At 35.4% G+C, this 23602-nt stretch overlaps 1 protein-coding gene across 1 annotated transcript in view; it reads right to left on the reverse strand.

The window, feature by feature from the left end:
• CCDC91 (coiled-coil domain containing 91) overlaps positions 1-23602 on the reverse strand; it is a 350703-nt gene that overhangs the window by 64317 nt on the left and 262784 nt on the right. Inside the window, 4 exon segments of the mRNA XM_019452336.2 lie at positions 18446-18537; positions 18540-18621; positions 21749-21817; positions 21926-22018. Of these exon segments, the coding sequence (XP_019307881.2) occupies positions 18446-18537; positions 18540-18621; positions 21749-21817; positions 21926-22018 (336 nt within the window).

Below are 23602 nucleotides of genomic sequence, written 5' to 3' on the forward strand. Positions count from 1 at the left end.
TCTTAATTAGTTGGAAACAACTAGTGAGTTTTATGTGCAGGTATACAAAGTGCCTTCATGTTTTGTTGAATTCCCTGACACATGAGAATTAGTCTGAAATAAAATTACCTCAGAAGAAATTTGCCAACAACGATCACATAAGTGATTATGAAAGAGTATTTTCGGGCACCTGGGTGGCTCAGTTGGTTAAGTGGCCGACTTCCGCTCAGGTCATGATCTCGTGGTCCGTGAGTTCAAGCCCCGCGTCGGGCTCTGTGCTGATAGCTCGGAGCCTGGAGCCTGCTTCAGATTCTGTGTCTCCCTCTCTCTCTGCCCCTCCCCCGTTCACGCTCTCTCTCTCTGCCTTTCAAAAATGAATAAATGTTAAAAAAAATTTTTTAAAAAAAAAGAAAGAGTATTTTCCAGAATATTTTAGTTTGGCTACACCTCTGGAACATGGTGTATTCTCTATGGCAGGGTTCTCAGCCGTAGCACAAAGGACAATTCTTTGCTGGGGGCTGTGGGGGGAGGTCCTGTGATAAGTGGCAGATCTAGCATCTACTCACTAGATTGCCTCCTGTTGAGAACCACTGATGTAAGTAAATAGTTTGGAAGGAAAAACATCTATTTGCATATATGTTATAGTTTGTTAAAATGCATCAGTTATGTTTCTTGTCATATCTTAAATATTTTTATCTAAATATATGCAAGAAATCATATCCAAATGGTTATACAGCTAGTTTTTAAATGTGGAAGGAGTTTTCTATATACTAATTTCTTAACAAAACTGGATGACTGGTATCAGTTTCTATACTATAACAATTAAATAGCTCATGATGAATATCATTTAGGGTTAAAAGTTTATGTGACATTTTGTGTAAGATTTGTAATTTCTCCTTATTGCTTAAAAGTATAGTTATGCCTTAGTATCCATTAACCTACCACACATTTCAGAAATCATAGGATCATGAACTAATAAAAGATCTGTGGTTGTTTGTTCTTTCTCAGTGCAATTTTGTTAAGGATTGCAAACACAGTTAAATTATTTACGGAACAAATCTCAGCAATCAACTCAATTCTGGTCTGTGGACTATAAATGATAGTATCAAAAATTTTCTGGGGCAACTGTGTGCTTCTTTTCTTTTCTATGAACAATGTATGTATGTTCCACAATTATGTATTATTTAAACAGCTGCACATGGTTGTGGAAATGCACCTTAGAAAATGAGTGCTTGAATCGTAAGTCCAGTCAAGCTGCCTTACAGTTAAACAAAAGAAGTGAGACTTCCAATGCTATACAAATTTATGAGTTCAAACTACAGTTCTACCAGTGTTTTCAGGCATTGATACAAATGCAAATAAAATATCTGCATTTACTGCACAGCTGAGAAACTTTTAACTGGAAGTAATTAATCTGTGCTGTAATGACATGTTCAATTAAAATCATATGCTCACTGACTGATATCAACATTTGATAGTACTGATCTGTGCTAGACATTTTTAAACATGAAATATGTAGAACCTCATTACATATCAACATTAATAAATGAGTTTTGCAATCATTTTTCATGATGGGGATACCTAATTTTGAACCACAAATAAGCAAAATGCTAATCTCCCCAAAGACAATTTTATTGCCACTAAATTTATATTATTAAAAAATATTTTCATTATTTTCAATTTCATCAATAAAATTTATGAGGATGTTTTTTCTCTTGTTATGTAAGGACCTACGTAATAGTCTTGATTACTATCATAATAATATTGGCCCCTAAAGGCTAAAATTACTACTACATGACCCCTTACAGAAAAAGCTTGCCAATCCCTGATTTAGGTCATGATTCTGCAAGTTGGCCATTTGGGCTGGGCTCAGCTGGGCAGTTCTTTTAGCCTTGGCTGGTGTCCTCCACCTATGTGAAATCAACTGCTGGGGCTGATATGGATGCTATTCCTGAGTAGCCTTAAGTAGGAAGGCCTGTTTCTCCTTCCAGTGTCTCCCATTCTCCAGTGGACTAGCTCAGGGTTTTTTACACAGCATCCGGACAGAGTGCCAAAGAAAGTGAAAACAGGTTAAGGTCTCTGAAGACATGGGGTCAGAAATGATACAATGTTACCATTGGCCTGAGCAAATAAGCATGATGAATTGATTCCCAAATTCTTATCTAGTTGTCTAAATACCTTCTTTTCAGTATATTCAAAGATCCCAAGCATTCTATTATGTTTATCTTGGAGACATATCTCGTGGACATATCTCCAAACTGGATTGGCTGTTCTCTACGTCTGTTACATAGCTGTCTATTCTGGATCTCCCTCAGGTACATTTCTGGAAATTCACTGCATCTCTCTTGAACTATAACTCCATCTTTCTGGATACCACTGAATTCTTCTTTGTTTGACAGAGCACCTCCTCCAAGAGATTCTTGAGAAAAGGCACAAGGGAAGTAAAAGTTTTATTTCCTTGGAAACATGACTTTATTCTACCCTAACACTTAATTTATAGTTTGGTTAAGTGTGGATTTCTAGCTTGGAAATTTCTGCAGTTTTAAAGGTTTTTGAGAAGTCTGATTACATTCTGATGTCTCCTCAATTGCATAAACTTTTCCTTCTAGAAGAAATTTCACACATGTTCTTCATCCTTATTTCTTAAAAATTTCATGACAAAGCTAGGTATAGGTTTATCTAGAAACTTAGGTCTTACAATCTAGAAACTCAAGTCTTTCAATTTGGGAGATATACTTTAATAATAACAATAAATGTTATTTCCTGCATTCGATTTTCTGTTTTTTTATTGTTTTGTTTTGTTTTTTGCTTGTTTGTTTGTTTTCCCAAGAATCCTCTAATTCAGTTAATGAACCTCCTAAACTGACTGGCTAATTTTCTACTCTTTCCACTCTTATTTTCAGTTTCTTTGTATTTTTACACCTTTGTCTCCAGAAGACTTCTACAACTTCATCTTCTGACTTTTTCTTTTTTTAACTTTCTACTAAATTTTACATTTCTATCTTTTTATTTGACTTAACAAACAGCATGTTCTTCCTGTTTCGTAGATGTAAGATCTTCTCCTACCTTTAAGAAGCTTAATGATAGTTTCTTTTCTTTTTTTTTTTTTTAACTTTCTACACCTTTACAGAATCTGTTTTATTCCTTGTTTTTCATGGGAAGTTTTCTGTTCAAACTTGACTTTATGCTCATATTTAAAGAGTAGAGCACTAAAATGCTGAGTAACATCTCTGTGCTTGCAGTTGTGGTTTATGGACTGTGATCTTAATAGCAGAGTAATCTGGCTGGGTTGTTTCCTTGGGGCAATTTCTGATACCAATATATTTAGGTCTTTTATCTTGGGCTGTCTAAATTCCTCAGAAAAGAATCTTCCAATTTCCTGTCTGGTTGTCAGCATTCTTAGAGCTGGGATAGAAAAATGGCTAAGGTTCTCCATAAGCAGCATGAAACTTTTCACCTTGCTCTCCTCCTAACCCAATGTTAACACTGCTTTGGTGATCTCTGTCCCAGAGACCCTACCTTTTATTTTTATTTTTTTTCCAGAGAATTAACCCCAGTTTTCTTCCAGACTTGGGGAAAAATGAGTGGAGGCCTAATTATTAAATAGACTTTCAAACGTTCCTTTGTTTTGAATCCTCATGTTCATTTTCACTTCCAGAAGTTTCTGGCATCACTAACAAGAAAGCCCTTAGGAGTTTCTAAAATATATATTGGTCTTCTTATTTCCAGTTTAGTTCTCCATTTTAATAGAGTTTTATTTCAATGGAGTTTTAGAAGGGAGTAAAATTACAATGGAGTTTTAGAAGGGATAAAAATGAGTATTCTTTCCGTTCTTTTTAACTACGTATGTGTTAGGAAAAATATATTAAACTTTTATTTTGAATTAATTTTGGATTTACAGACACTTGCGAAGATAGTACAAGAGTTCTCATGTGCCTTTTATCCAGTTTCTCCTAATATTAACATCTTACATAATTAAGGTAAATTTATCAAGCTAACAAATTAACATCAAATAATAATAGTAAATACATTGAAGATTTTATTTGTATTTCACCAAGTTTTCCACTAATATTTTTTCTCTCTTGGATTAATGCAGGGTAAAACGTTGCATTCAGAGACCATATTTCATTAGTCTTCTCTAATATCTGACAGTTTCTCAGTCTTTCCTTATTAGGACATTGATACTTTTGAAGTGCAGCTTTCAAGTATTTTGAAGAAATCTGGATTTATCTCTTTTTTTCTCATGAATAGACTGGAGTTATGATTTGGGGGAAGAATACTATAGAGATGAAGCATGCTTCTCATTATATCATATCAGAGGAATATGGTCTTAAACATAACTTATACTGGCAATGTTAACCTTGATCATTTGGTTAACATGGTATCTGCCAGGTTTCTCCAGTCTAAAGTTAACATTTTTCCCCTTTCTATAATCTATTCATTAGAAATGAACAACTAAGTCCAGCCAACACTCAAGGGGAAGTAAATTAAGTTCCATATACTGGAAAGGAGTATATCCACATTTATTTTTAGAGATATATGCATATTTTAAAACTATAGATAGTTTCTTCTATAGCCAGAGAACTATTCCGCATTTCTAATTCTTCTTGTGTCAGTTCTGGGATTTATAATTATCTTGATAAGTTTTCATCTCATCAAAGCTTTACAATGGATTGATATTAAGTCATTTATATTGCTTATGTCATCTTTAAAATTTGTATTGCATCTGTGTTAGGTCACTTTATTCATTCCTCTGATGATTTATATTTGTAACATCCCTCTTCATCAATCTGATCAAAGATTTGTGAATTTTACGCCTCTTAAGAAATGACAGTATTTTAAACTTACTGATGCATGCTGTGAATTTCTGTCATAAACTGTATTATTTCTTTCTATTTTCTTAGGATTATTCTATTTTTTCTTTTCTGTCTTCATAGATTGGGTGTTAGCCCATTGTTGTCCAGTCTTTTCTATTTTCTAACATACATATTTAAGACTATAATTTTCCTTTGAAATACACAAATTTTTAAGTAAATAACTATTTTAATAATGACTACATTGTTTTTCCTTTGTGCTTAGCTTTAAAGAAATTTATACATAGCAAAAACTTAACTGTTTGGCTCAAAATCATAACAAATGTTAACTGTTTGGCTCAATGGATTTTTACATACAAATACACCCATTTGCCCACTACCCAGATCAAGAAAAAGAACACCTGTATGCTGCAGAAAGTCTTCTCATGCTTTTGCCCATTAGAGATAACTACAATGGTAATTTGTAACAAATGCCTCAGCCACATGTGCTTTTGTCCTATCTCCTTCTTCCTCACATTAGAGCAATTCATGGATGTGACACATTTCCTACTTCATTGTAAGGTCCTCCAAGACAATGGCAGAGTCTCATTCATGTTTGCAAGCTTTGCAAAAACTATCATTTTGTCATGCGTAGAGCAAGGATTCAATATGCGGTTCCCTGGTCATGCCATGCTCTTTGGTTGAAGCGATTTCCCCTTAGCCTTCTTTTCTGATGATCAAATGTACTCCTTCTGCACAATTCAGTCTGAGCATCATCATCTGTAAGAGCCTTCCCTGAAATGCTCTAGACCTTCCACATCTTCTCACAGTGTGATTGAACTCAGCACTCCTTGTATGTGCTCAAAGAGCACCCTATATTTTATATCTCAAAGCACTCCATAATTCGGAATTGTAACAACTATTTTACTTGTCTATCTTGTCAACTTGAGATCCCTTTGAAATCAGGGGTTATATTTATTACAGTTCATACTCTTCATTACTAGAATTCTAATATAGTATCTGGTACAGGGTATAGATGGATAATTGATATTCAATGAATGAGTGAATTTGTTTCTCCAATTCAAAGAAAATCTACTTAAGGGTAGGGACTGTATCTTATATTTGTGTTTCCCAGAGCACTTGTATGGTGGGTACACCCTAAGTTAAAGCTTCCCAAACTTTTCTCAGTTCACAGCTCCCTTGCTTCCTCAATAATTTTTTTTTCATAATGCCCTCTAGGCCAAAAGAAATACCTCATTGTTTCATTTACTAACTAGTTAGGTCGTAACATAGCAGCCATTTGAAAAGATACACAAAAATTGAAATAAAAATACTTCAAATTTATCCTTACATAAACTACTTTTTCATGAGAATTTTGTACATAGCTGGAATTGCTTAGCTCCTTAAATCTTGGCATAAGATCAGATAATAAAACTCTCATTTGTTCCACATGGATATCTGCATGGTACTTACTTCTGAACACAGCAACTACCAAACCCAACTTCCCTAAGATATGATGTACTAGAACGTAATGTGACGTAAGACAAATTAGTATTGCCACCCTAGTAGGTTACCTGGTTTCCAAAAGATCCCAAGCATCTGTGTGTTGCCCTCTAATTTTTAGAATATCCTGCAGCATCCCAGGGCATCTTGATGTAGTCTGCAAACTACAGCCTTAGGTAATTACAGTAAACATCCATTCGCTCACTGTTTATCATTCATAGCACTCAGGTAGGTGTTAACACTACAAAAGTGATTAAGATGGCTCTAATAATAATGATGATAATAATAATACATCAAAAACAGCAGCAGCTGTCTCTGTAACAACACACACTATGCTCCAGACACTATGCTATGCTAAGTTAATGAATTTCAGCTGGCTTACTAAAACTCATTAATGGTATGTACAATTAAAGGTTCTGGAACCTAACAGAGATCTGTGTGAAAGACACAGCAGAGTTAAGTAAAATGTAATATAAAAAGTATTAAAATAAAATTACAAAAGCAATGATATTTGGTGTTTAAAGTTAACAAAATAGTTATGTGTATTTTCATTTCATCCTCAGAACCACTCTGAGAGTCAGGTAAACCCAGGTATATATAGGTATTAACTTAAGCTGCTTAAGTTATATGTTTAAAAAATGGCAATATAAATACTTTAAAGGGGGCTTTAGGGCAAATTATTTCTAAAAGGGCATTTCAATGACTATAAGAATGGCAGATTTTTGGAATGTTAGTAACTAGGTATAAATCTGTGAAGTTGGAAATTGCCATGTGCCTATGACACCAGAATAGGAACTGAGATCCTTAGACCAAAAAAGGACAGTAGAAATTATATTCTCAATGCATACATTCTTCAATCTTCCATCCAATCAATCCATTCTTCACAATCCTGGATAAAAATGATACCCTTTTTTGCTAGGTAACTTGTGATTTGATAGCTTTACACTGTACTGTATGAATTTTTTTTTTACCTACTTTTTCTAATGTGTCCCCCCCTTCAGTTAAATTGGAAGAAAACTCGGGGCGCCTGGGTGGCTCAGTCAGTTGAGCGTCCGACTTCAGCTCAGGTCACGATCTCACGGACCGTGAGTTAGAGCCCCGCGTCGGCTCTGGGCTGATGGCTCAGAGCCTGGAGCCTGCTTCCAGTTCTGTGTCTCCCTCTCTCTCTGCCCCTCCCCCGTTCATGCTCTGTCTCTCTCTCTCTCAAAAATAAATAAACGTTAAAAAAAAAAATTGGAAGAAAACTCATTTTATGTCAGTCCTTCAAACAGGTGAAGAATGTTAGCATATCTTTATTCTTCTCTTCTCTGAACTAAATATTCCAATTCCTTCTATAGTATGTGACGAGGTTTCCTGCTCCGTTACTGGTTTGACCACAATACCACCTAATATTTGCATGACATTTTATAGCCTCTAAAGTTGTTTGACAAATCTATCTCAGTTTTTATTTTAAAACATTTCCAAGGGCCTTCAAACAATTCTGTAAAGCAGGTATTATTAATCCCACTTGACAGAACTGGAAATGGAGCCCCATACATTTTTAAAAACTATTCAAGGTTACAGGAGCACAAGGTAGGACTCAAATCTAACCCCACCTACTTCTTAGCATATTTATTTTGTCAATTATTCTTTTGATCACAGGTAACAGAAAATTCAGCACCAACTAACTTAAAAAAGAATTTGCAATCTCACACAAAAGAACATGAAAGAACTAAGGGTAGGCTTCCTTTAGTGTTCAAACAATGTGATCAAGGATACATCTCCACTTCTTAGCTCTGCCTCTGATGTAGGATCCATTTTCACAAAAGTTCTACACAATATGGTCCCAGGATGGTTACTAATAGTTCCAAGGATTTTCCCATTTTCTTACTATGAAGGACAGTGTTTATATACCTGAGGATACAAGTTCCAAAACGGAGCCAGTTACAAAATGGAGAACATAGGCTATAATCATTAGCCTAAGTAAATAAGGGCTTATGTCTAAATTAAAAAGTAGGTTAAATCTCACCTAAACAATACAGCTAAGAAATAAAAAGTAACACTTTGGGAGGAGAGGAATAGATGCTGAAGAGATACCAATAAATAAAATGATCTCCTTCTGATTTGGAACTATCTTAAAACATGGCATATGGAAATGAGTGTGATGCTTCCATCAGACCAGTGAAAGTGTACTATTTCACCTAAAAATTCTATTTGAACTCCTGCACCCACGCATCACCTTACAGCAAATCTATACTAGCTTTTCAAAGTACTCTTTTTTCTTCCTGATTACTGAGTATTTCTTTGAATAGCAACAAGAATCATCATCTCAGTTTAGCACCCAACAGATAATCTGATTAATACATTTTTTAAAGGGATCATAACACCCAGCACTATTTTCGGTGACCCTACTTTTGGTGAAAAGTTCCATTTAAAAGCGACCAAAACTGTCAAAGAGCTAAATTGTGTTGATGGAGATCAAGTCCACTTTTTAAAGATTAATAAGTCTCTTTAAAATAGTGTTGGTCGTGTACCATCTTATAATCTATTGCAGTTTTCAAGACTCAGTTCCTACTTTTCAGGTGCTTAAATCTAGTGGAGAAGACATAGAAATAGATCCTCTAAATAGAATATACCTAGACAATGGTATACTTATATAGTGAATGCCAAAGAGAAAAATCACTTGATTTAATCTATCTAGGAAGTGTAAAAAGAAGTTTTTCAAGTTAAAAAAAGCTAAGTTATTAAATAAGACTGGCTTCTGCAAGGCAGGAAAGCAATGGTATCCTAGGGTGAAGGCACAGTATGACTAAAGGCCCAACACCACCAAATAGCATGGTATGTGTACCAGCAATTTGGTACCAAAAGCATGAAATGTGCAGCAGAATGGTGAAGATGAACTGGTAGGGGCCAGGTCACTGAAAGATTTATAGTTCATGCTAAGTAGGTTGAATATTATCCTAAAGGCTATGGTGAGTCACTGAAGAATTTAAAAGTTCATTGATTTTTTATTTATAATTGGAAGGGGACAAAACTGGAAGCAAAGAAATCAATGTAGGAGGTCAAGGTAAACACCGAGAACTGCAATTAAGTCGGTGGCAGCAGGCAGTCCGGAAGTGTATGTGCTAAAGGATTATTATTAGGTAAAATGGAAAGGTTTTAATGATTGAAAGGTATTAAAATGGGGAGGAAAGAGGAAGAGATGAGGAAAATCTCCAGTTCTCTGGACAGGGCAAATTGGTAGATGGTGATCTCAATGAATGATACAGGAAATAGAGCAGGAGGGAAAGGTGGTAGAGAGATGAGAAGGTAACTTGGTGAACTGTTTGTTCACTTGTCCCTAAATGCAATGATTCTGACAAAAGTGTAATTAAGATTTTACCTTTAATTAAAATTTTCTAATGTTTATTTATTTTTGAAGGAGAGAGAGAGAGACAGAACATGAGTGGGGGGAGGGGCAGAGAGAGAGAGAGAGAGAGGGAGAGAGAGAGAGAGACAGTATCCGAAGCAGGCTCCAGGCTCTGAGCTGTCAGCACAGAGTCTGACGTGGGGCTCAAAGTCACAAGCTGTGAGATCATGACCTGAGCCGAAGTCAGACACTTAACGGACTGAGCCATCCAGGTGCCCCAAGATCTTACCTTTAAATAACCAGACAGCTATCACAGTTTTGTAAATACAAAAAAAAAAACCAAAAAACAAAAAACAAAAACCAAAAAACCAAAAAAACCCCCAAAAAACTAATGAATCAAAACTAAATAAATCAAGACAGAAAAATTATTTCAGTGTTGTGAAATTATCTGGCCTGCTAAGCTAAAATAGAAATGCTATTTCCTTTTTTAAAAGAAGGGTCAGGTGGCAATGGTAAATTTCTTAAAGAAAATTTAACCACTGATTGTAATGTCTGTGGCTTTGGGGGAAAACATAACCCCAAATTACAGTGGCTGTGGTTATAAACTATTATGAAGAGCTTCCAACGTCAGACATAGCTTAAGTGTCTGTGTGCCCTGGAGTCCTTTTACAGGACTTTGCTAGAACAGCAAAATTAATGACTCCTTTCTTTTTGTCCATTTCGGTGTCAATAACAAATGTACTTTCCTTTCGTTAACAGCGATTTTCAAAGGATACAGAATGAATTTAACCAAAAATGCCAGAGTCATAAACTTTCCTCCGAATATTTCAGAAAAAAACACACAGTCTACAATCAACTCTAAGGATTAGTCTTAATTTGTGATGAAGGCCAAAGTCATCTCTCAGAGTCGGAGAAATATGTGCCAGTCCTTAGAAATTGTGTTTTCTGTTATAGTTTATCATTTATCTCTTCAGTTAATGTCAGTGTTAACACAGAGAAAATCTAGAGGTAAATTATAAAGTAAAAGCTGTTTGTCTTCCTTAGGCTTTTCAGAGTAATTTTAGTTACTTGTTTTCCACTTTGCCACACCCCATTCCTTCCTTATTTCTAGTGTGACTTAGTGGCCAAACATGCTAATTCCTGTTAATTCTCTGGTTTATTTCCAGAATTCTTTTAATTAAAAAAAACATCTGAGTGCTATGAAGTGACCTGCATATTAGAATTAAAACAAACAAACAAACAACAACAAAAAACAAAACACAGCTTCCTGGCTTTTTTAATGTCATCCCTTCAGTCAGTACTCAAGAAGTTGGTAGTTCTCCAGGCTGCAGGGATCATGTAGCTGCCAAAGAACGAGAGGACAGAGTGAGTGTTGACCTCTGAAATCAGACAGGAGTTGGGCAGAAGATGGCAGGAGCTGCTTGTTAATACTTGTAACCCTGAGCTTCCTACAAAATGTAGATGAAGCTTTGGCCACTGGATCAGGGTAACTGTGATACAGAAAGCACCAGTAACTTTAACACCTTCACAATATCTCCTGAAATACAACCATCAAAAGTGTGAGACTATTTCTACTACTACACAGTTAATCTGAAGTGGCCATATTTTTTGTAGGAAGAAGATTGCCACATTCCGTACAAAAATGTCATGCAGGGTCCCACCCTTCCAGAAAATTTTTGTTCTTATGTATTGGACTTTGATACCATTTATATGGTTATTATTCTCAAATTTTGATCTCTAGCCCTGACAATGCACATAAACTCCAGACACACATTTCTAACTGTCTACCCAACATTTCCTCTAAACTTATGAAGAGGCACCTCAAATTCAATATGCACAAATTGGATTATTTATCCTGATGAAACTCAACCCTCCTCACCATCTCAAACTGCCATATGTCCAATAATTTATTCTGATAGTTACTTGTTTAAAAAAACCAGCTTTATTACAATATTATTTACATACAGTAAGATTTATCACTCTACAATACATAGTTTGGTAAGTTTTATGAAGTGTAATCACAATTATGATTAAAATAATTCTATCACTTTCAAAAAGTGCCCCTCCCCCTCAATTACTGATTTCTTTTCTCTCAAATCAGTTTTGCCTTCTTCAAAATTTCATATATTCTATTTAGAATTGTAACATGTAAATTTTTTGAGTCTGGCTTCCTTCTAATTTCCTTATCTAAACAAGACCTCTACCGCCCTCTCAGTCAAACACATAACCCTTTCCATAGTCCATACCACTATGTGGAAGTACCTTATTCATTGTAAGTCTTTTTCAACTTGAATGTAAGTTCCATGAGTACCTAGGGGCCCTGTCTATCTTGTTTGATGCTATACGCCCAAAACTTCTAAGAGGATCAACAATAAATATTAGTGAATAAACTAATGAAAATAGTCCCTTTAAGTTTTTGCTATTGAAATTATCTATACATTAACTAATCAATGAGATGGATTTGTGCTTTATTCTAAGGTGAGAACATTGGGAAGAAGGGGAAAGCTTAGGGGTGAGTTGCAAGGCCTCTTGAGTGACACTGCCTGATTCTGAATATGGTCTGTTATCTCTTCTAAGGAGTTATCATGGCCTTGAGCAAGTTACGTAATCGTCCTAAGCTTTCATTTCTCCATCTGTAAAACTGGGGACAACAGTTTCTGCCTAGTAAGGTGCTTGTGAGTATTAAATGAGATCAAATAGGAGAAACAATTAGAAAACTGCCTGGTACTTAGCACTCAGTGGTAGCCAACGGTGGTAGAATTCCTGCTGTCTCCATCCAGTACCACTGCTACACAACTACTGTCATGTTACTGTTTCCTGAAGCCAAAGATGAAGAAAAACTTCCATAGAAATACATTTTTAGCTAGTAGCCTAAATATTTGTATAGAATAAAGCCAGGTAAGTGAAGCTTGACCATGGAGAATTATTATAGTTTTTTGTTGTTGTTTTTTCTTTAGAGAGGGAGTGCAAAAGTGGGGGAGGGACACAGGAAGGATGAGAGGGAGGAAGAGAGGTGGGGGGAAACTTAAGCAGGCTCCACACCCAGAGTGGAGGGAGGGGGTGTGGGGAACGCCAGCTCCATCTCACCGCCATGAGATCATGACCTGAGTCGACATCAAGAGTCAAACACTTAACCGACTGAGCCACCCAAGCATCCTTACTGCTTTCTTTATCGCTAAAAGAAACAGTAACATTCTGTCAACTTTTGCAATGTCTAATATTCCAGGCATTTTCCTAGAAGTCGTAACAAGGACATTAAGTATAAATCTGAAACTCACAGTTAAAATCTTGTGATTTTAAGGCTATGAACAAGTTCAAGAGGCAGAATTTCACATACCTATCACTGGTAGCCTAAGGGTAAAGTCTATTTATAAATACATTTCTGGTCCTACAACTTAGGTAATTTAGGATAATTAATTAACTTGGAGGAATTTTTTACAAACCAACCTGTAATACTTCATTGCTTTTTTCAATTTGCTTCTCCATGGAATTAATATGGCTAATTAACGAAATGATGTCTATACATTCACTTGAGAATTTTGTTTTTTTTTGTTTTTTAATTTTTTTTTAATGTTTTTTATTTATTTTTGAGACAGAGAGAGACAGAGCATGAACGGGGGAGGGGCAGAGAGAGAGGGAGACACAGAATCGGAAGCAGGCTCCAGGCTCTGAGCCATCAGCCCAGAGCCTGACGCGGGGCTCGAACTCACGGACTGCGAGATCGTGACCTGAGCCGAAGTCGGACGCTTAACCGACCGAGCCACCCAGGCGCCCCTCACTTGAGAATTTTGGATGAATACAATTAAGTCTTGTAAGTCATCTTCCTGAGTTAATTGTACATTTTGGAGACTGCTATTTAACGGCAATGACTGGTTTTCTGGAACACATTCTATGAGCTACACATTAGGCTAGGGCCTCCTAAGAGCATCAATATGACTGAGACACTTAAGAAGCTCTCAGTTCAGTGGGACAGTTAGTAAGATAAGTATTTGAATATGATTCATGCTGTAAGAGAATTATAAACTACAAGATAAGAGGTTAGGGCCTTTTCTTCTTCAACAAATGATTTAAGTAGTCTCTAAGCACAGCCACCCTGGGGCCTCCAAACAGGAATTGCTGTTATTTGTCTAAGAACTTCTCTGGACTAATTCTGCCAAGTCTGTATTCCTTGTTATGTATAACCACTGAAGTGCCTGCTGGGTTACCTCAGTGGTCAGCAAATAATTAGACAGTGAATTCCCTAAATACCTTGAACTAGTTAAGTGATCCATCATTTGCCAAGGGAGTTTGCATGTTAGGGAACACCTTCAACACTGCCAGTTTACAACCCTGCCTTAGCCTTCACTTTCTGCTTGAATAGAAGCAAAATCAGCCAGTGGTGAGAGATTAGGTAGGGTCTTTTCGGGTCTTTCCTGGGCATGTGCACAACCTTGTGCATGTATGTGACCTTCAAGAAACCCAGGAGTATTTTATTTTATTTTATTTTATTTTATTTTATTTTATTTTATTTTATTATTTTTTTTATTTTTTTTAACGTTTATTTATTTATTGAGACAGAGACAGAGCATGAATGGGGGAGGGTTGGGGGGGGGGGGAGACACAGGATCTGAAACAGGCTCCAGGCTCTGAGCTGTCAGCACAGAGCCCAATGCGGGGCTTGAACTCACGAACTGCGAGATCATGACCTGAGCCGAAGTCAGACGCTTAACCGACTGAGCCACCCAGACGTCCCTATTTTATTTTATTTTTAACGTTTATTTATTTTTGAGACACAGAGAGACAGAGCATGAACGGGGGAGGGTCAGAGAGAGAGGGAGACACAGAATCTGAAGCAGGCTCCAGGCTCTGAGCCATCAGCCCAGAGCCGGATGCGGGGCTCGAACTCACGGACCAGGAGATCGTGACCTGAGTTGAAGTCGGATGCTTAACTGACTGAGCCACCCAGGCACCCTTCCAGGAGTATTTTTAAAAATCAGAGCTTTTCAAAACCACCTATAATAATCATATTTCCCAAATTTCCCTTTTAGGTTTTTTGGCCAGGCTTTTGTTTGATCCAGTGGTATTTCTTTCTTAGGCAGAGGTTATACATCTGCCACTCACTGTTTCTCACAAACATTCTGAGGATAGGGCTTTTCCCAATAAGCAAGCTCTAAGCAAATGGGAAATTTCTGGGAAGCTGCCAGATAGGTCAAATAGTAGTAATTCCCTGGAGACAGGTTTTCTTGTGGAGCTCCAAATTTAGTCTGCCCACTCCAGTGGCTTCTACATTGCTGATTTTCATAGCTACTATGATTGTGAGACTACTATTTTTTTTGTGTGTTTTTTTTAATGTTTACTTATTTATTTTTGAGAGTGCGCAGGGGAGGGGCAGAGAGAGACGGAGAGATTCCCAAGCAGGCTCCACACCATCTGTGCAGAGCACAACATAGGGCTCTAACCCATGAACCGTGAGATCATGACCTGAGCTGAAACCAAGTGTCAGACGTCTGCTTAACAATGGAGCCACTCAGGTGCAAAAGACTACTACTTTTTGAAACTACCTTGTAACCAGGGAGAAGGGGATGGGGATAAAGCAAGTTAAAAATCTACAAACTTGCTGTTCTTGGTGAGATTTAACTATTTTTGCTGAATAAATATTCCTTGGGTTGTTGAAACCTTTGGTTAATATCCAGAGTTCTGAAAAAGTTGATTTTGACAATTTTTGCCAGTGTTGTCATTGTCTTTATGGAGAAGCTAATTTGCAGAGTTCTTTATCATTCCTGAAGTGCTTAGCCTCTCCATTTCAAAGAATATTAATATTTACCCAATTTCTTATTTATTTATTTTGTGTGTGTGTGTGTGTGTGTGTGTGTGTGTGTGAGAGAGAGAGAGAGAGACAGAGAGAGAGTGAGCAAGTGAGCAGGGGAGGGGCAGAGAGAGAGGGAGAAAGAGAATCCCCAGGACACTCCGTACAGAGCCTGACATGGGACTTGATATCACAAACTGAGATCGTGACCTGAGGTGAGTTCAAGAGTCAGACACTTAACCGACTGAGCCACCCAGGTGTCCCTCAATTTCCTTTTAGTACATTCAGTTTACAAGTGCAAACATTTAATCTACCTGAAATTCATTTTAGCACACAAAATGCAGAACAAAATGGGCAGCCAGTTGCAATTATTTTCATTTTTTTTCTGGGTTCATTAGTAAGATATTTTTGAGAATCTAATAAAAACTATGGACCATTTCTGCAGAAAAATATGCACATACACACAGTTTTGCATAATTTCATTAGATTCGCAGACTGTATGGGCCCCTTCCATGCAACTCAGATTAAGAGATTTATAAATTACAGAAAAATCTGTGTATCTGTATTCCATCCTATTCCATTGGTCTGTTCTATATCTGTAACAGTACTGTACAGTTTTAATTACACCACACATCTTTTTGATTCAAGGCCTTTGCACTTGCTACTCCTCTGCTTGAAACATTCTATCCCCAAGTATTCACAAAGTAAACTCCTCACTTCAACGCAGGCCTCAGCTCAAATGCTAACTCCTAACATAGGCTTTACCTGACTATCCTATCTACATATTGGTTCCCTGACTCTCCGGCCCCTTACACAGCATTATTTTAATACATGACACTGATCACTACCTCACATTATATCTTTAATACTTTCCTATCAGTCTTCTTCATAAGAAGGCAGGGAAGTTGTTGTTCTCCTTCTTACTACTCTGTCACCAGAAATAAGTACAGTCCCTAGAACATAGCAGGCAGTCACTTCAGTTATTAATGTGAAACACCGAAAAGTAGATTTGACCATGTGAATTTGTTTGCTTACCCTACCGGCCTAAATAAACAAAAGATAAATGAGCTTCATATGGCTCCCAAGAAACGTAATTTGTCAATTTTCTAGACTAGGACTATGAAGCTCTAAGGAGCTAAGGGAATGACAGGTGTTTGGTGGTAGTTCTTTACTACAACTACATGAAAATGAAGGCAGCTGAATACATTTGACATGACCACCTCACATTTGAAAATTTGAGAGTTAACTGGAAACATTGTTCTTTCTTCTATATATGTTCCCTATTCAATTCTCTTAACCACACGGCAGTTAAACACATACACACACACCACACCCACATACTCTCTCTCTCACATGCATGGAAAATATGCAAACGTTGGAAAGAAAATAAATACAATGCATTTATTCATGACATGCTTGGATTATCTTCACAGTACTCTGAAACTGTGGCAAACAGTTCTTAAAGTATATTATACACTGTAGTGTTTTCTAGAGACAAGAATGCCCCCGACAAACCAGCAGAGAAATATGCTCTTTACGATATATACTTTTCTGTTTGAGTGATGACCATGTGCTGATTTATTCATGCCCTCTTGCCCAATTTCACGGTGACTAATAGCCCACATCTATGTGAGGTTAGAGGAGTGGTCTGTGGTCACAAAAAGTCTTAAGTAAACTCTCTCAAATCAGAACTTAACCAAAGATCGTGACCTTACTAGCACAGAATTCCAACCAACTGAACTGACAATTAAACATCTTACATACAATATGTGCTCAATATATATTTGATGATACTAGCAACAGATTACAAAAAGAATTAGAAAGTAATCGTTACTCAAAATGAAAAGGCCAGGAAATAAACGAATGAGATCTGTGACCACACAACTGTTATCTTACCATAAATACTACCTAAAGATCTGTTTAATTTTTGTAACAAATGAGTAACTATGTGCTCTTGAGTATAAATTTAAGTGACATTTTTAAAAAAGTGTATAACATTTACCCTGGATGTTAAGAGCACTGAGTTTAGATTGGCTAATTAATCATAAGAAAAGCTTCCAGGTTGTTTGGTACAAGTCGTTTTAGCTACATTCATAATGTATGGTTGAATAAACAGTGGTAGTATATATAATGATTTGATCATGGAAAACAAAGACTTCTATAAATGTTATCTTTTGCTTTATATACTTATTTAAGGAAAGATTTACTCAAGTATCTGATTGCCTACATAACAAAAAGACTAAATACATGGAAAATACAGCCATGCAAATTCAGTTATGGAAAATGAAAACAATGTAGTTTTTAATTGTTCAGATAAGTAGACAAAAGTTTATTTTGTATGCAGGCCATACTTGATATGTGATACCTTTTATGAAACCATGGGGATTATCTGTGAGGTCCTATTAATTATCAGTATCAACTACAGATATATAGATACACATATTGGGTATAATTAATGGGATCAAACTGTTTTCTACTCATATATAATACTTTATATTGATTGTCTCTGTATGTGTGTATGTGAAAAAGGAAAAAAATAAATAAATCAGAGGTTTAACATAGTTGCAATAACTAGACACAAATTTGGATCCTGACTTTTTAAAAAATAGTCAAAAGATAAAATTATAAATTACTGAATTTTCTTTTTTTTTTTTAATTTTTTTAACGTTTATTTATTTTTGAGACAGAGAGAGACAGAGCATGAACGGGGGAGGGTCAAAGAGAGGGAGACAGAATATGAAACAGGCTCCAGGCTTTAAGCTGTCAGCACAGAGCCCGATGCGGGGCTGGAACCCACACACTGCGAGATCATGACCCGAGCTGAAGTAGGACGCTCAACCGACTGAGCCACCCAGGCGCCCCAAGTTACTGAATTTTCAGTATCTGAAAGCAGAAGTATACTGATATACTAAAAATTATTAGCATAAAATATTAATATTATAGACAAAATAATTAAACTGATATGTTCACTAAGGTGATTTTAAGATAAATAACAAGGAAACTTCATTTTGAGCAAAACAAGGAAAAAGACAGTTACAAAGAGTTAATTTTACTAACCTGACTTATTTTTCTCTGTTCTTGTATTGCTTTCTGAATTGCCTGAGATACTTCCTCTTGATCTTTTGCATGTTCAGTCTTCCATAACTCCTTTCTTCAGCATGGGCTTTTTCCAGATTTTTTCTTTCTTCTTCTATGGCTTTTAAAACTGCATCCTTCATTGCTTCTTTCTCAAGCTTCAAAACAAATAATGACTCTAATGAAAATATTTGAATGAGTGACTGCATAAGTCCTTGAATAAGAAAGATGTGGGTTAACCTTTAAAAGGTACAAACTCGAATTCTATAGGGTTTAGTTCTGACACTGCTGTTTTTATGCACTTAATACCTGGTGCAGAATCAAATATTTGTTTTTGTACAAATATCCATACATTATTTCCAAGGCATATGTAAACTTCAAAGAAACTAAGCTTTACCTTAGTAAGTAACAGTTTTCAAACTATTTGGTCTTAGGATCTCTTTACACTCTTAAAAGTTACTGAGTAATTAAAAGAGCTTTTGTTTATGCTGGCTATACATATTAAGATTACCATATCAGAAATTCAAACCAAGACAAAATAAAAATATTAATTCACTCTATATTAACATTAGATGTTCTGTATATTAATAATCTTTTATGAAAAATAACTATATTTTCCAACACTTAGAAGTGAAAAGAATATCTGTGAACCTCCTTAATGCCTCACTTAATAGAAGAAATTTAGGTCTCATACCGGCCTTCTGTTTTAAATTTGTAAAATGGTTATTGGTTGAAGTATATAAAGAAAACTCAGTCTCACACAGACATGTAGTAGAAAAGGGAGGAGTATTTAGTAGCCAGTTTATATCTTTGTAAATATTGGTGATTCCATACTGAAACTTATCAAGGGATAGCTCTTAAAGGGTAGTTGCGATAAGGAAAATCACATAATGGCAATGAAATCTTTGTATTCTGCTACTTACTATATTACAATCTTTTCTTGCACTTTGAATGAGTCCTTTATCTATGTGTGATTTTTTTAAACATTTTTATTTGGAAAATATTAACGCAATAAATTATGCATCTCCTCTAGATGTTTACACATTTCATTATATCATAACAAAAAAGGTCAAATTTGTTAATGTCACCATCAATTTCATAATAAAAGTCTTTATCTGAAAACAGATACAAATTTTCCAAAATTCTAATTTTGCTTTAAAGCTCAAATTTTATCATTGGCAACAAAAACTGTTAGTTTTCTGGAGATGCTGGGCTCACTCTATTTGCTTTGGAGAAAATGTCTGCCAAATACTAAAGTCTGCATAACCTTACTATTCACTAAAATGGTGTTCCATAAAAGTTACCAACTTCAGTTGCAACTCAAACATAGGAATTTCTCTCTAGAAAACCATCATACTTTGGGATGCAGTAATGTCCATGGTCCTTCCACCTCTGATGTCCACAGTTAACACTCTTCTCTCTCTTCCAGTTAGCCAAATTTGACACAAGTTTTCAAAGCTGAGTTACCATTTTCTGAACTCCTGTTTTACTCTACGATTCTTCTCTGAAACTACTCTCTTACGGTGCTCACCAATGCTCTCCATTTTGTTAAATCCAAATAACAATTTTTTCCTTTTTTAATCCTTACTTATCTTGATGTTGAAGTGACATTTTACATATGACTATTTCTGTTTTCCTTTTCTTGGTTTGTATAACAGCATGCTGCTCTTATTTCTACTTATATGGCTGACTCTATTCAGTTCTTTATAACTTCCTTCTCTCTCTGGGTTTTAAATTTTGGACTTTCAGTGCTCAGACCTTGCATCTCTTGTTACTCTATACTCTCCTGTGAGGTGATTATACATAACAATAATTTCTGTGGTTACCATTCCATCTGTTTGCTGAAAAAAAGAAATAAACTATATTAGCATCTTCAGGTCGTTCCTTTCTCCTCTGAGCTGTGAGGTAGATTTAGTTGCCTACTTGCCTTATTTGAATATATCACAGGCATCTCAAACTATACCAGAGAAATAGTACCACTTTCCATGTTGTTTCTGAATCACTACTCTAGGAGTTCCCAACATGGCCTCCTTCTGTATTATCCACACCAAACATATATCCTGATTCCATTTCCTATTTCTAGAATTTGTCTATTTCTTTCTTTCAAACTATTAACTACTACTCTATTTCTGCCACTCGCTATCTTTTACATAGACTTTGGACACACTCTATTCTTTCCTTGCCTCTAGCCTTTGTTGCCTCTAATTTCCCCCAAATTAACGTAAGTTAGCATTATATCATACCTACACTCAAAATTTCAATGTTTCCATCGTTACCTGTAGAATAAAATTCAGACTCACAATTCAGAATATTAGTCATCCTTCAAGCTAATTTTAAAAGTAGTTTATTGTTAAAAAACTCCTATGACATGGAAATACTGTCTATATACTCATAGTAATTTAATGCATTCCACCTTGCCTTATTGGTAATAAGTAATATTTTTCTTATGTGACTGTAAATATTTTAAGACAAAATCATCGTCATCCTTCATGTTCCACCCCTGGCACAGAGATTTGCAAATATTAAACTTTTCAGACATTTGCTTTACTAAATTTAAATTTAAATCCAGATCTCAAAAGTTAGTGCTATATATGTACTTGCTGGCATATGTATATTTAATATCACGGACATACTATTTAGAAGAGGTATTTCAAAGTTGACTTTAAAAATCATATATCTTTTTAAATATTTTTTAATGTATGTTTATTTTTGAGAGAGAGAGAGAGAGGGAGACAGAGAGAGAAAGTGGGGGAGGGGCAGAGAGAGAGGGAGACACAGAATCCAAAGCAGGCTCCAGGCTCTGAGCTGTAAGCACAGAGCCCGATGTGGGGCTCGATCTCACGGACCGGGAGATCATAATCTGAGCTGAAGTTGGACACTTAACCGACTGAGCTGCCCCAAAAACATAGATCTTTATAAATACATACATAAACACATACACACACACACACACACACACACACACACACACACATATACACACATGCTCATACGTTATTTGTGAGGATACCTATTAAATACCAAGAGTTTATTAGTATCCCAACATATGTTCTTTTTTAACAATTAATAATCTACAATATTTTAATGCCATTCTATTCCTAAATTTAACAATAATAGGAACAGCAATATCCTAACTTTAACAGGAAAAACAAGAAAGAAAAAAATTCTTTGGTTTTTCTGTAATGAGGTTTTATGCAAAAAAGTAGATTGACTATACTATACTATGAACTCAGTTTTTAAATTCCACTTACTTACAAAGAATACCATTATTACAGATAGAAATACCTTTGCAGCAGATAATAAAGCCTCTTTATTTCTTTGCCTTTCTTCCTCCAAACATTTTTCCAATATTACCTGTAAACGATAAGACAGTTGGGTAGACAGTGAATGTATTATTTGAGGTAATTATTTGAGGTAATAGAACACGTTCTGTCTACACTCTGAGCACACTTAAAGTATTACCTTCTGTTCTTGAGACTGTTGAATCAAAGCTTCCTTTATCTTTTCTTTTAACAGTTCCTTCTCTGTATCTAGCATTTCAAGGAGCCTCTGATGCTACAAGGAAAGATAAATGGATTATTATGATTATGGTTAGGAGACCAATAATCTATCAACAAGGAGTACAGCTTGTGGAATCCATTTGTCTGGTTCTACTGAAGTAGTCACTAGAGGAAACAATGGGAAGATTGCTAAAATGAAGGCATACAAGCCAAAAAAACCCCACTGAATTCACCTTTCTTCAATCGGCCAAGAGATCTTTTTGTGGCTCCAAACTCAACAAAGTACATGATATGAGATCTAACTTAGGCACAACTACTCCAAATTGGAAAATAAATCAGAAAAGTATTAAATATCTTTCATCAAAATTAAATTTAGAAAAATTACTCACTAAAATTATTAGTTTGCAGCAAAAGAAGCAATCAGATAAGAACTGATATTTGTTTGATGAACAACTATCATATTATTTGTGTTTCTAGTAAAGCACTAAAAGAAATTGAAAAATTATTGTACTTCAAGATTTTACCATAGATTCAGAAAATAAATCAATAAAAACAGTCAAAGGAATTTATGTGGTAGCTAATGTAACAATACACAGAATCCATACATTTAGTTTTATTCTAATGTGCTAGTGAAAAAGCATACACAACCATCAGCCAGTTATCATGGAGTAGGCGCTCAGAGTTTGAAGTTTTCTAAGAAAATTCAACCTTTGTATCCTCAATATCTTCAATATAGAGAAGCCAGATACTTGTTCTGGAACAGTACTTTTATGAGGAAACACAACCCCAAAGAAAAATACATATGCCTACTCACACAGATTTCTCATTCAGTTACTACAGGCAAATAAGAATACTTTTTCTGATTTCTCTGATTTTGAAGCCTCCTTAAAATATGAACTTACTTGAACACCCAATATTTTATAATGTCTTTCGAAGGTGTCTGATGTAAAGTATTTTTTAAGGAGGCAGTTTACTTGGAGACAAAGTCACCAAAATAGTTATGCCTGGGAAGAGAATCTATTATTCTTATTTTTAATTATAATGTTACTTTTTACCTTTATTTTTCAAGAAAATAAGAAAAATCACAAGATGTGTTTTTTCATTAAAAACAAATCCAAACTGTGATATTAACCATGGCATGCCTATGAGAAATTATTGGTACCATATGAATTTGTGAATAGCAGCTAACAAATCAGTAGACTTATCACATGCTACGTCATAACTGAGACTTTAATTCTGTATTCTATGTAAAGTCTAGATGCACACAAAATGTCACTGAATCAGAAAAAAAAATCTAATCCTATTTAAAATACGCACACAAGAAAAAAGTTAAAAAATCTTATACCAGGTAAACAATTAGACTTAAAAATGATAAAATGATTATTAGTTAGACTTAAATAATTAGACTTAAAAATGATACAATTCTCATATGAGACCAAAAAATATTGAACTTAGGCTTTGGGGGTAGGGGTAAACATAACAAAATAGAACCAATAAAAACTATTAGGATTAAACTACAAAATAAACTTTTCAGAGCTAATAATAACTTTGAAAATTATTTCTTCTTAAAAAGAATTGTTATGTTAATAAGTCAGACTAATGGAAATCATTAAGTAATTAATTGTAAGTAGGCCAAGTT

This window comes from Panthera pardus, unplaced genomic scaffold, assembly GCF_024362965.1.
Source record: "Panthera pardus isolate Hobbes unplaced genomic scaffold, ASM2436296v1 HiC_scaffold_6, whole genome shotgun sequence".
Lineage (NCBI taxonomy): Eukaryota > Metazoa > Chordata > Mammalia > Carnivora > Felidae > Panthera > Panthera pardus.